General features: G+C 43.7%; 1 protein-coding gene across 2 annotated transcripts in view; it reads right to left on the reverse strand.

Moving 5' to 3' along the window:
• Positions 1 to 410: 410 nt before the first annotated feature.
• Positions 411 to 14,369, reverse strand: part of tshz3b (teashirt zinc finger homeobox 3b) — a 75,828-nt gene continuing 61,869 nt past the window's right edge. Inside the window, exons 1-2 of one of the 2 annotated variants that reach the window (XM_072913329.1) lie at positions 6,536 to 6,657; positions 411 to 6,448 (exon numbers count right to left, since the gene is read on the reverse strand). In XM_072913329.1, coding sequence (XP_072769430.1) covers positions 3,259 to 6,448; positions 6,536 to 6,618 — 3,273 coding nt within the window. In that variant the 5' untranslated portion in view covers positions 6,619 to 6,657 and the 3' untranslated portion in view covers positions 411 to 3,258. Of the gene's footprint in view, positions 6,849 to 14,369 lie in introns of those variants that run through there. The other variant, XM_061963424.2, reaches the window with a different exon arrangement.

Below are 14,369 nucleotides of genomic sequence, written 5' to 3' on the forward strand. Positions count from 1 at the left end.
TATAAATGTTAGGGGTTTTGGCACCAACCGTTTGGACTAGAAGTGATCAATTTCAGTTTAAGATTAAATGTGACCAATCTAAGTCTAAGACTCGATGTGACCAATCTAAGTCTAAGACTAGATGTAACAATCTAAGTCTAAGACTAGATGTGACCAATCTAAGTCTAAGACTAGATGTGACCAATCTAAGACTAGATGTGACCAATCTAAGTCTAAGACTAGATGTGACCAATCTAAGTCTAAGACTAGATGTGACCAATCTAAGTCTAAGACTAGATGTGACCAATCTAAGTCTAAGATTAGCTGTGACCAATCTAAGTCTAAGACTAGATGTGACCAATCTAAGTCTAAGATTAGCTGTGACCATTCTAAGTCTAAGACTAGATGTGACCAATCTAGATGTGACCGATCTAATTATAAGACTACATGTGACCAATCTAAGTCTAAGATCATGAACTGATGAAGTCTACTAGGATGAGAGAATAAAGGTCTTCTAGTACAAATCAAACAGTCCAGTTGTGATGATGGAAGGCCCTTAGAAGACAAGGACCTGATGAATGAGAACCTTCATAGGTATCAATATGTAATCAATATTTGGCATTTCATGTTTCAAGCTGCTGTGTGCCACGCTGACACAGGTCCAACTTCTTGGTTCAACCATATCAGCCAACAGGTATGAAGTAGAAGGGCAGTGTTTGAAAGAGGAGGACTTGAACAGGAATGTAACATCGTTCATTTGAAGATTTGCTTCAAGGTGTTCTTGTTTTTGCTGGAGGATTTCTTGTGTCCGCACTAACACGATATTGTCATAAAATGGTGAGACCATCACAAGCAGCATTCCTTCCAGAACAATCTGCCACGTAAACGTTTTGTCCGAGCAGAAGCAGCTGACTTGGTGGCGTGAAAAGATTGTGAAATATTAGATGAAATGCACAAAGTACAAAAGCAGTGAAGTGATCAGGTTGTGTAAATGGTAAATAAAAAGAGAATACAACTTATATTCAATTGAATAGACTGCAAAGACAAGATATTTCATGTTCACACTGACAAACTTTGTTATTTTTTGCAAATAATCATGAACTTTGAATTTAATGGCAGCATCGCATTGCAAAAAAGGCATTTTTACCAGTGTGTTACATGGCCTTTCCTTTTAACAACACTCAGTAAAGGTTTGGGAACTGAGGAGACACATTTTTGAAGTGGAATTCTTTCCCATTCTTGCTTGATGTACAGCTTAAGTTGTTCAACAGTCTCCCTTCTCATATTTTAGCCTTCACACATTTTCAATGTCTGCACTACAGGCAGGCCAGTCTAGTACCCGCACTCTTTTACTATGAAGCCATGTGGCTTGGCATTGTCTTGCTGAAATAAGCAGGGGCGTCCATGATAACGATGGCAACATATGTTGCTCCAAAACCTGTATGTACCTTCTGATGGTGGGAGCTGCCATGCAAGGCCCTAACCGCAACCCATCAGGAGCAAGGGTGACGTGTCTTGCTCAAGAACACAATGAACATGACGAAGTTGGTAGAAGGTGGGAATCGAACCAGGAACCCTCAGGTTGCTGGCACGGCCACTCTCCAGATTCTCTCAACCTTTTGATGATATTACGGAGCATAGATGGTTAAATCCCTAAATTCCTTGCAATAGCTGCTTGAGAAATGTTGTTGTTGACAAAGTGGTGACCCTCGCCCCGTCCTTGTTTGTGAATGACTGAGCATTTCATGGAAGCTACTTTTATAGCCAATCATGGCACCCACCTGTTCCCAATTAGCCTGTTCACCTGTGGGATGTTCCAAATAAGTCTTTGATGAGCATTCCTCAACTTTCTCACTCTTTTTTGCCACTTCCATCCATTTTCTACCACATGTCCCTTTTGGGGTCACGGGGGGTGCTGGAGCCTATCCCAGCTGCACATGGGCAGAAGGCGGAGTACACCCTGGACAAGTGGGCACCTCATCACAGGGCCAACACAGATAGACAGACAACATGAACACTCACATTCATTCACTAGGGCCAATTTAGTGTCGCCAATCAACCAATCCCCAGGTGCATCTTTTTGGAGGTGGGAGGGGCCTATCCCCAGGTGCATGTCTTAGGAGGTGGGTGGAGCCTATCTCCAGGTGCAGGTGTTTGGAGGTGGGAGCAACCCACTGCGTCACGGGGAGAACATGCAAACTCCACACAGAAAGATCCCGAGCCAAGGATCGAACCCAGGACCTTCGTATTGTGAGGCACATGTACAAAGCCCTGGGCCACCGTGCTGTCCCTTTTTTGCCACTTTTGCCAGCTTTTTTGAAACATGTTGCAGGCATCAAATTCCAAATGAGCTAATATTTGCAAACAATAAGAAAGTTTGTCAGTGTGAACATGAAATATCTTGTCTTTGCAGTCTATTCAATTGAATATAAGTTGAAAAAGATTTGTTGTATTCTCTTTTTATTGACCATTTACACAACTTCACTGCTTTTGGCTTTTGTATATTAAAATGAGGTAATGTTGACCTTTCAAGTCAGCGCACACTCAAAGTGAATCTTATGACACAAAGTGTGTGTTCTTTCATTCAGGCAATGTTTCCAAAGCTGAATTGTTCAACCATCATGGTGTAGTTTAGTAAGAGTGGAACGACCTCATGTGCTTCCAGGATTGTTGCTGAATTGACTAAAATACTTTTGAGTGATTGACTGTTGTTGTTGTTGTTTTGTCAGAGAAGAACTTAGAAGTTCATGACATTCAGCAGCTTGAACAAAATCAATTCAAGTCTTATGGCCACGCTAAATATGGACGTCAATCCTAAACATAGGACAGTTGTCACAGTACAACAATTTTACCACAATAACGTTGTAATATTACGACCAGGAACTTACACTTAAAAGTTTACGCTTTAGTATAATTTCTCAAAAAAGTAAAATAGTCGTGTTTTCTTATTTACTCATGAAAATGATTTGTTCTTGAAACATTTGTAAAATATTTGTTTCTTTCAAATGTAAGTTTTTTTTGTTCAGTGTGTCCTTGATTTGTATTCTTTGTGGGGAAGGGAATTGAACAGGAGCCTGCATGCATGTTCTCACATTCTGGCGATGTGGATTTAGGAGGTACAGTATAGCAAAACTGTCATTTACACAAAATACAAGCTTTATATCTCATATCTCAGGCTCAAACTTTCCCCACGGCCACAAACCGTTGCTGTGTGTGGTTCTGTTGCTCTTCTGGTCTGTTCAGAACGAGTAACGTTCCGTTAAAGCCGGTAATCCTTTGCTACTGCTTGTCCAGCTCGCACACGTACATGAGGTGGTCCTCTGGGGACTTCCCGTGAGTCTTGCTCAGGTGGAGCTTAACAGCATGCTTGCTGGCAAAAGTCCGGTTGCAAAGTTTGCACTGGTGCACGGCGGCACCACTGTCCTCGTCATTGTTGGGGGAGGGTGAGGCCGAGTCAGCCGAGGGCAGAGAGGTGGGCAGAGATGATGGCAACGAGATGGGAAAGGACGGAGTCTGGGACGTGGGCAAAGAGGAGGGAAGCGGGTGGCTGGAAGGATGGAGGCTGGACAGCAGTTTTTCAGAGAGTCCTTTGATGTGGCGCTGGTGCTGGTGGCTAATCTGACAAAGCAGCTGCTCCCCAGACATCTTGGGAAGGTCTCTCAGTCGGAAGCCAAGGTGGGACTCCAAGTGGCTGACGTAGGTGGACGGTGAGCGGATCTGCGAGGCACAGTCGCTGCAGAAGAACACCGGATGACCTGAATCTAAGTTCTTTAAGAACTTGGTGCCACCGGTTCTTCTCAGCTGGTACTTGACATTGGCCAACCAGTGGGATATTGTGGTCATAGAGAGTCCAGTGAAGCGGGAGATGTGCATCCTCTCTTGTGGGCTGAGGTCTGCCATCACATACTTGCTATCAGTTGTTTGTCTCAGGCTGGAGGCAAACTGGGCTTGCAGGATGAGGAGATGCTGAGGATTCCAATTGGATTGGCGGCCTTTGCGCTTCTGAGCAGGGGAGCTCTCCTCCCCCTCCTCCTGAGTAGCACCTTCAATGTCGGAGCGCTCGGACAAGCTAGTGGGCGTGGAAGCCTTGGAGACCACCTGGCTCTCTGTCAGGTTCCTCAGCATGTCGGAAATGTCTGACAGGGCGTTTTCTCTCAGGGGGGACGTGGACATGAATGAAGCGACAGCAGCTGAAGCTTTGGACATGGTGACTGCAGAGGAGGGGGACACCGAGATGGTAGAACTGCCATTTTTGTCAGCATGCTTGCCTTTGGTAAGATCTATTGGTTGGTCGTTGCTGGGGTGCTGCTGGTAGAAGTAGCAGTCCAGGTGGTCGCTGCTGGACTTTTTGATCTGCGCAGGTGGGGTGGAGGCTGTCACCGCTGCCTTCTCCGCTAAATTGTTGCTCATCTTGAACAACATGCTCATCGGGTCGAGAGAGGGTAGAGCGGGCTTGGCCGCCTTCCCCAGATGTGCATTCATGACTGACTTCAGCGCGCTCAGAGGGTTGATGAATGGCTGCTCTGGAGGCAGATGGTCGGTTATGACGGCAGTGCTGCCGCATATTGACCCTGGCTGCGGTGAGGTTGCTGTCGATTCGACACCATTCTCCATGAATTCTGTCATGCTACTATCCTCATTTGTTTCTTGGTGATTTGTTCCATAGACATCATCAGTAATGGGTCTAAACAAACTGCCAGGGATTTTACAGCTTTCTGCTTTATTGTCTCTGGGAGACTCGCCCCTGGTGTCTCCTGCCTCACTGCTGCAGGGTGAGGGTGTGGTTCTCATAGGAGATGACCTCAGAACATCCCTAGGCTCCCTCATTTTCTCTTCTACTTTTGCCACTTTCTCTGTCACTTTCTTGACTAGCTCCTCCATGGCATGGAAGTTGTTTTTGGACAGAAGAGACTTTTGGCGGATCGGTGGCGAAATCAATGACTGGCTCTTGGCGGCGGCAGAGATAATTTCTGCTCCCGGGAACGTGAATTTCAAAGGGAAATTTTTCCCAGAGTTACCGAGGGACAACTTCATTATATTGGGGAGCTGATAGGCAGCGTGTATGCTGGGATATCCCCCCCAGCTCGGCGCTCCCTTCTGGGCTTTGCTGATGGCTGAAGTCACCGTGTTCTCTAACGACTTGAGGATGTCTAGACCTCCTTTGGGACTATCATCCAGGTCTTCCTCAGTCAGATATGTGTATTTTGAAGAAATGTCAAACTTCTCCTCAGGCTCATCTTCATCTCCTGACATTTTGTCCCAGCTCACATGATTACTGTTGTTGACGATAACTTCTTTAGTGCATTCCTCTTCCTTGTCTTCTGTTTTTATCTCCACTGCCATGGCGGTGGGTGGAATACTGGTTGGAGGATGTACCGAGGCAGGTGGTGGAGAGAACGTTGTAGCAGCCAGAGGAACTGACTGAAACTTCTCCTCTGCTGTGGAGTTAGATATTGGCACTAGACTGGCAGCCTCTATAATGGGTTTGCCCTTTTTGATAGCAGAGTTGGTGACTTTGATGAAGTGTCCGGTCACCATCATGTGGGCGGTCAGATCTTGCAGTGTATCATGAGAGCTGCCACACTCCATGCATTTGAGGATTTGTGACTTCCTGGACTCGAACTGCCAGGAGTAGCTGGCGCCATTCTGATGTCCGTAGCGGTTGTTGGCTGTAATGTATGGGTTGTTGGCCTTCTGGAGCATGTCAGACTCAGCAAGGGAGGTTGGCTTAGGTGTGGCTTCGCCATTTGAGTCCGGTGAGCTGGGTATGTCCAATTCGATAGGGGTTCTTTTTCGAGCTGAGGAGAAAATCTTGGCTGCCACTGGCGTCACAGGCTCTTTCAGAGGCACTTTTTGGTAGTGTTTGGTCTTGATCATGTGGACACTTAAGTCCTGAAGGGATTCAAATGAGTGTCCACAGTACATGCACTTCAGAACTTTCTGTGCATCCTCCTTCCCTTCCATCTCCAGCAAGGAGCGCTTCCTCGGTTTTGACCACCGCTTTGTGTTCTCCCTGTCTGTCTCGTGGTTATCATCTCTGTAGTGACCAGTCTCGTTCATGTGCACCGTTAGGTCCACTAGCGTGTCGTATGCAGCGCTGCAGTCCTTGCAGCGGAATTTACTAGCACCAGTGAATATGGAACCGTACAACTTAGAGCTCTGGCGGTACAGCTGTACGGTGCTAAAGAGGCTGGGTTCTGTAGATGGCGTTGACACAGCTACAACGGGATGCCGAGCCATGGCTAGTCGGTTATGGTGGTTCTGTGAGGCTTGCTGGAACGTCTTGGCAATAGCAGTCTGGTGCCAGTCATAGCCTCCGCTTCCACAGCTACTGTTGCTGCTGCTGCTACTACTGTTGCTGTGACTTCGAGGAGGTTTCTCTACCGACGGTTGGCTCAGATTCAGGTTAAGAGTAGACCAGTAGGAATTATTTAGGAAGGATGTGTAAATTGCCTTCATCTTTTCCAGGCTATCAGCCACAGACCCAGCGGCGGAAAGTACAGCGTCGTCTCCACTTAGTGTCGCAGCATTGTCTGCGGCGGCCATGAAGGTCGACGACAGGGAAAGAGTGTTTGTGGGATCTTTAAAAAGGAGAAGGTCATCTTCAGTTATAAGGGGCGGGCTCTCAAAGTCAGACATCCTGTCACTGGATTCGCTCAGGTGGGACTCACTGTCCAGCTCCTGACCAGAAAAGTCAGCCGTGTTGGGAGAGTCGTGGAAGTCGGCCGACCCCGGCCTGTCCTTCAGGAGCATGTCTTTGTCATGACAGAGGAACTTGGCGGCAGGCTCCTCCCCTTCCTGGAATGATTCCGCTCCATCAAGGTCCTCGTCAAGCAGAGCTGCTTCCTTCTCGTCTTCAGGGACATATGCTGCTTAAAAGATGAGAAGAAAGAGAGAGGAACATTTGTTTAAAGCACTTTAACAGCAGATGAAAAGATGCAAATTCTCTAAAAAGGACTTTTTCCTGAAGTCATCACACACTGATTACATCCTGTCACAAACGCTTATGGAGAGTCTGTTCCCTTACTTGCACTGATACTGCTGGAATAAAGTCTTTGTTCCACACAAATGAGCGGCAGTGAGAGAACAGAGGAAGTGGCGGGGGATGGCGGAGGGGCGGGGGGTGCTCTTCAGACATAACTTGCCACCTTATTCTTCTCAAGGGGTAACAGCTTGAAATTAAAACTAAATTTGAAATTAATGAAGCACATTGCGGCGGTGGCATTCGTTTCAGAAGTAATAAATTACTTGTATCAACCTCGGAGACAGCACTTCCTGTCTGTCAATTAAAATGTCCGACGCCTCTAATGCTTCCCCGAACAGACACCCTCGCCGTTTAAATTAAGCGTGCCTTCTCACTCATTACGCCGCTCAGCCCTCGCCTCCTCGTAAATAAAAATGAATGTATGTGCAACAAATCTCTCCCCGCAAAAAGCATTTGCTTCAATTACCAGAGATTACAACAACTTTAGCGTTATTATTTCCAGTGAATGCGGGCTTCAGGCATTCAATTGCCATTACAATCCCTCCAGCTTAAGAACAATGCCATGGAAAAGTGAATGGAGGCAAATGAAAGTCCATTTGTGCACCTATGAAGTGATATTTTGGGTCTTTGAGCTGTGCATCCAATAAACGGATAAAAGAATATCTGCTGATGTTTGGTGATGAAAAGCTGCTTGAAGAGCAACAACAAGCGCACGCAATCTTCTTCATCGTTTGGCAAACAACAAGTCTTTGTGTTGAGCTCCATGATACAATTTAAAACACATGAGTGTGGCCTGCTGGCAGGGCCGGCCCGTGGCATAGGCCGTATAGGCAAATGCTAAGGGCGCCGTCCATCAGGGGGCGCCACGCCAGTGCCACAAATGGAGAGAAAAAAAGAAAAGAAAAAAAAGTTGGTACTATTATTTCTAAATACAAAAAATAATCCCACGTTAATTAAAATGCAAAGTAAAGCCTATTTAATAGAAATATTATTTGTTACCACATTCAAATTAAATCAAATCAACTTTATTTATAGAGCACATTTAAAATGTATCACAGGGGTAGCCAAAGTGCTGTACAATGAACAGGTTAAAAGATAAAACGAGTACCGAGCAAACACAACACAACACAAACAGAACACGATAAAAAATAAATAATTAAAATAGAATTAATAAAAACATAAAAACATAAAAACAGGATCACAGCAGGTGTATTATGGGGCGCCATTGCAGGATGGATATCACTCAGTGTTAAAAGCCATGGAATAAAAGTATGTTTTTAAGAGAGATTTAAAAACAGGAAGAGAGGAGGCTTGTCTAACACTCAGGGGTAGGTCGTTCCAGAGCTTGGGAGCAGCAACGGCGAAAGCTCTGTCACCTCTAAGCTTCAGCCTTGTGTCAGGGACCGTCAACAGCAGCTGATCGGCTGATCTTAAGGATCGGGTGGGGCAGTAAGGCTGAAGGAGGTCGGAGAGATAGGTTGGCGCGAGGTTGTTTAGACATTTAAAAACAAATAAAAGGAGTTTAAAATGTATTCGGTAACGCACAGGGAGCCAGTGAAGGGACGCTAAAATAGGGGTGATGTGCTCACGTCTGCGGGTCTGTGTTAGCAGACGAGCAGCAGAGTTCTGCACGAGCTGCAGGCGGGCGAGGGAGGCCTGGCTAATGCCAACATACAGGGCATTACAATAATCAAGACCAGTCGAGATAAAAGCGTGGATTAATTTCTCAAGATCATGTCTTGATAGAAGCGGTTTCACTTTCGCTTTTTGGCGTAATTGATAAAAGCTTTTTTGAACGACGCTGCTGATTTGTTTTTCGAATTTAAAATCTGAGTCAAACTTTACCCCCAGGTTTGTGACAGAGTCGCTGAGATACGTCATTACGCCCCCTCACCCCCTCCCTCTCCCCCCTCACGGTGCGCCCCCTCCCTTCCCGTATCATGACTCTTTTTGGACGTCACCACATCAAAAAATCAACACAAGATGTCAAAACGGCCAAAACTGTCAGGTGCCCAGGGAAGAAAAAAGAGAAAAGAAGAGGAGGAGAAACGAGAAAAGACAGAGGTAGCAGGTAGGTAACATGAAATTATTTGTCTGTTACAGAATGTGATAGTAACCCGGCTTTTTAGCATTAAGCTAATGTCACATGATTCGGCAATTGCTAATCAATAAATAGCTAGTTCTGTTTTAACGTCGGGTTAATATTGTGGAGGGGGCTAAATTGTTATGGAAAATAATAATAATGTAACCTTAGGTAATTACAGTACTCCCACCTTACATTTTTCAGGGACATTTGTATTAGATCTTTTAAGCAGCTGTTTTTTGTTTACATTGTTATTGCCTTCTGGTTAGCTATATTTGCCCTGCAGGTAATAGTCACTTTTCCACCCCTTTATATATTAGGTATAGTTGTAAGTAAAAAAAAAAGGTCAAAGACAAAGCTATTCGGTTTCTTGTGAGTATATACACTTCACTGCCGATGTGGGGGGGCGCCACCTAAAATCTTGCCTAGGGCGCCAGATTGGTTAGGGCCGGGCCTGCCTGCTGGTAACACATATTTACAACCTGATGTCATCATTTCAAGTCACCTGGAGAATTATAGATGAAGACAAAAGCAGCATTTTGGCAAAACACTCCACTTTGGTGATTATCAGCGCCTGGCGATGATACAACTGCACTGTGAGGGAGAAAGCTTGTCACGTAGCAGCAGAAACATCCCACACAGCATGTTGTAGTGTTCATGCCATGAAGAAGAGGACTTCTGAAGTCTTCTCCACTGGTCTGAGACCTTCCAACATGTAGAGAACTGTGCAACATGTAGAGAATTGTGCAACATGCTGAGACTTTCCTGCACTGAAATGCTAAAATGTTGTGTGTTTCAAAATATCAGCAGAATGATGACTGTGAGAAGGCTTCTGTTTCTGCTGATGAATGGAATATGAAAGCATTATTTTATGACATAATGTTTGATGTTGTATAATTTGATGAAGTTATATAGTTGAACGGTCTCAGGACAACACGTGAACGCCACCATTCAGAGTCAAGAGTTCAAAGCTCAGGAAATATTTAGCAAAGAGGACGATGGCGACGATACCTTCAGAGTGGTGGACACACTGCAGATGTTATGATGTTTACCTCCAACACACACACTGAATCATCACAACATCTTGAGAGTGGTGGACATGTCCACACGCTGCAGATGTTATGTTTACCTCCAACATCGGGTTGTATTGGATGGTGAACTGGATTTCCCGATTCACCCTCCAATATGACCCACCAGCAACTAAAACAAGAAAAACCAGGAACGGGACAACATACTTTGGTACAACCCCCCATTCAGCAAAAATGTCAGCACAAATGTCACACACATGTCTTGCACTCATTGACAGGCACTTCCCCCAAAAAAACATGTACTCAGGAAGATATCCAAAAAGAACACCTTGACACCTAGCTACAGCTGCATGATGAATATCAAACAAAGCATTGACTCACACAACAAAAAGATTCTGAGCACACACAGACAAGCAATCGCTAACAACTCTAATGCCACAGATAGCTGCAATTACAGACAAAGGCTTAACTGCCCACTAAACGAAAACTGTTTAAAAACATCAGTTGTTTACCAAGCCAGTGTCACCCGCAAGGACAAGTCAAACACAGAGACATACATTGGACTCACAGAAAACACCTTTAAAACCCCTTAGAACAATCACACAGCATCATTCTGTAGGCCCAACTCAACAACTCTACAGAGCTGAGTAACTACATATGGACTCTTAAAGACTATAACATTGATGACGCCATTAGATGGACAATTGTTGCATCTAGCTCACCAAACAACACTGCAGCTAAAAGATGTCACCTGTGCCTGAAAGACACATGTTTATTATATACCACCCCAGCATGTTTATTATATACCACCCCAACATGTTTATTATATACCACCCCAGCATGTTTATTATATACCACCCCAGCATGTTTATTATATACCACCCCAGCATGTTTATTATATACCACCCCAACATGTTTATTATATACCACCCCAGCATGTTTATTATATACCACCCCAGCATATTTATTATATACCACCCCAACATGTTTATTATATACCACCCCAGCATGTTTATTATACACCACCCCAGCATGTTTATTATATACCACCCCAGCATGTTTATTATATACCACCCCAACATGTTTATTATATACCACCCCAACATGTTTATTATATACCACCCCAACATGTTTATTATATACCACCCCAGCATGTTTATTATACACCACCCCAGCATGTTTATTATATACCACCCCAGCATGTTTATTATATACCACCCCAACATGTTTATTATATACCACCCCAGCATGTTTATTATATACCACCCCAACATGTTTATTATATACCACCCCAACATGTTTATTATATACCACCCCAACATGTTTATTATATACCACCCCAGCATGTTTATTATACACCACCCCAGCATGTTTATTATATACCACCCCAGCATGTTTATTATATACCACCCCAACATGTTTATTATATACCACCCCAACATGTTTATTATATACCACCCCAGCATGTTTATTATATACCACCCCAGCATGTTTATTATACACCACCCCAACATGTTTATTATATACCACCCCAGCATGTTTATTATATACCACCCCAGCATGTTTATTATATACCACCCCAGCATGTTTATTATACACCACCCCAGCATGTTTATTATATACCACCCCAACATGTTTATTATATACCACCCCAGCATGTTTATTATACACCACCCCAGCATGTTTATTATATACCACCCCAACATGTTTATTATATACCACCCCAACATGTTTATTATATACCACCCCAGCATGTTTATTATATACCACCCCAGCATGTTTATTATACACCACCCCAACATGTTTATTATATACCACCCCAGCATGTTTATTATATACCACCCCAGCATGTTTATTATATACCACCCCAACATGTTTATTATATACCACCCCAACATGTTTATTATATACCACCCCAACATGTTTATTATATACCACCCCAACATGTTTATTATATACCACCCCAGCATGTTTATTATATACCACCCCAACATGTTTATTATATACCACCCCAACATGTTTATTATATACCACCCCAGCATGTTTATTATATACCACCCCAACATGTTTATGATATACCACCCCAGCATGTTTATTATACACCACCCCAACATGTTTATTATATACCACCCCAACATGTTTATTATATACCACCCCAACATGTTTATTATATACCACCCCAGCATGTTTATTATATACCACCCCAACATGTTTATTATATACCACCCCAGCATGTCCACTTTAAACCAACGCAACAAACTGATCTCATCATGCCGGCACAGAAACAAGGCACTACTGTGTAACAATGGCCACACCCCCATGTAATGTACCCTGCATATATGTAGCAACCACAGACACTTCAATAACATCCCCTGAAGAGCAGAGAAACCTGTGAAACAGGCTTGTAGGGATGATATAGCCTCTGTGTTTTTTCCTGACCTAACGTACAGTATATTCGGCTCTTCCCCGGTATTGAGCACTGTATAACGGATAGACGGATAGATATGCATGTATGTATGTGTTTTATATGTATGTGTGTGTGTGTGTGTGTGTGTGTGTGTGTGTGTGTGTGTGTGTGTGTGTGTGTGTGTTTAATATGGCAGATGAGGTGGTTGGGGCATGTGGTCAGGATGCCCCTGGAAGTCGTCCCCCGGGAGGTCCTCACATGCACTTTGCTGCATATCTATTACCTGACAGTGAGCTGTGATCTCTTTGGACAGCGCTGATCAAAAGATGTCATCCGACCTCGTCGCCAAGGAAGCTCGGCGGGACGGTTGTGCGCTTGCAAGTAAATCACAGCGCGGCCGGCTTGTAAATAAAATGACAAGATCACTTTAAGAGGCTGTCAAGCAGGAGGGAGGCCATTATGATAACGCCTGCCTGCTCCCAACACAAACAGACACACTTTAATGCTGTGGCTGCATACATATACATATATATATATATATATATATATATATATATATATATATATATATATTTATATACATATATACATATATATATATATGTATATATATATATATATATATATATATATATATATATATATATATATATATATATATATATATATATATATGTATATATATATATATATATATATATATATATATATATATACATATATATACATATATATATATATATACATATATATATATATACATATATATATAGTGTACCGTATTTTCCGCACTATAAGGCGCACCGGATTATTAGCCGCACCTTCTATGAATTACATATTTCATAATTTTGTCCACCAATAAGCCGCCCCGGACTATAACCCGCGCCTACGCTGCGCTAAAGTGAATGTCAAAAAAACGCTGCGCTAAAGTGAATGTCAAAAAAACAGTCAGATAGTTCAGTCAAACTTTAATAATATATTGAAAACCAGCGTTCTAACAACTCTGTCCCAAAATGTACGCAAATGTGCAATCACAAACATAGTAAAATTCAAAATGGTGTAGAGCAATAGTAACATAATGTTGCTCGAACGTTAATGTCACAACACACAAAATAAACATAGCGCTCACCTTCTGAAGTTATTCTTCATTCGTAAATCCTTCGAATTCTTCGTCTTCGGTGTCCGAATTGAAAAGTTGCGCAAGCGTGGTATCCAAAATGGCCGGTTCCGTCTCGTAGAAGTCATCGGGAGTCAGTGTCGCTGTTGTTCTGTGAATCCTGCCTTCCGGAAAGCTCGGACCACAGTTGTGACCGAAATATCTGCCCAAGCATTTACGATCCACTGGCAAATGTTGGCGTATGTCGACCGAGGCTGTCTGCCCGTCTTAGTGAAGGTGTGTTCGCCTTCGGAGCTGTGTGAAAAAAGCCACCCGGCCTCTTCGCGTAAACTTCCCTTAACCACTCGCTCATCTTTTCTTCATCCATCCCTTCGAGTTAGCTTTTATGATGACGCCGGCTGGAAAGGTCTCTTTTGGCAAGGTCTTCCTTTTGAATATCACCATGAGTGGAAGTTAGCATGGCAAGCTAGAACCACAGTGAAGGATGACTTCATTCCCTGTGGTGCGAATATTCACCGTACGTGCTCCCGTTCCACAGTGCGGTTCAGTTGCTGTGAAATACGGTAGTAATCCGTGTGCGGATGGAGAGATTGCGTCTTTTTATGAACCGGATCGCTTAGTAGGAGCCATTTTGTGGTCTTTACAGATGTAAACAGGAAATGAAACGTACGGTGATATCCGCGCGTTTTTTCTTCTTCTTCCGGGGGCGGGTGGTTGCTTACAGTAGAAGAAGAAGCGCTTCCTGTTCTATGGGGGCGGATGCTTTCCTT

The sequence above is a fragment of the Nerophis lumbriciformis genome, linkage group LG06 (assembly GCF_033978685.3).
Source record: "Nerophis lumbriciformis linkage group LG06, RoL_Nlum_v2.1, whole genome shotgun sequence".
Lineage (NCBI taxonomy): Eukaryota > Metazoa > Chordata > Actinopteri > Syngnathiformes > Syngnathidae > Nerophis > Nerophis lumbriciformis.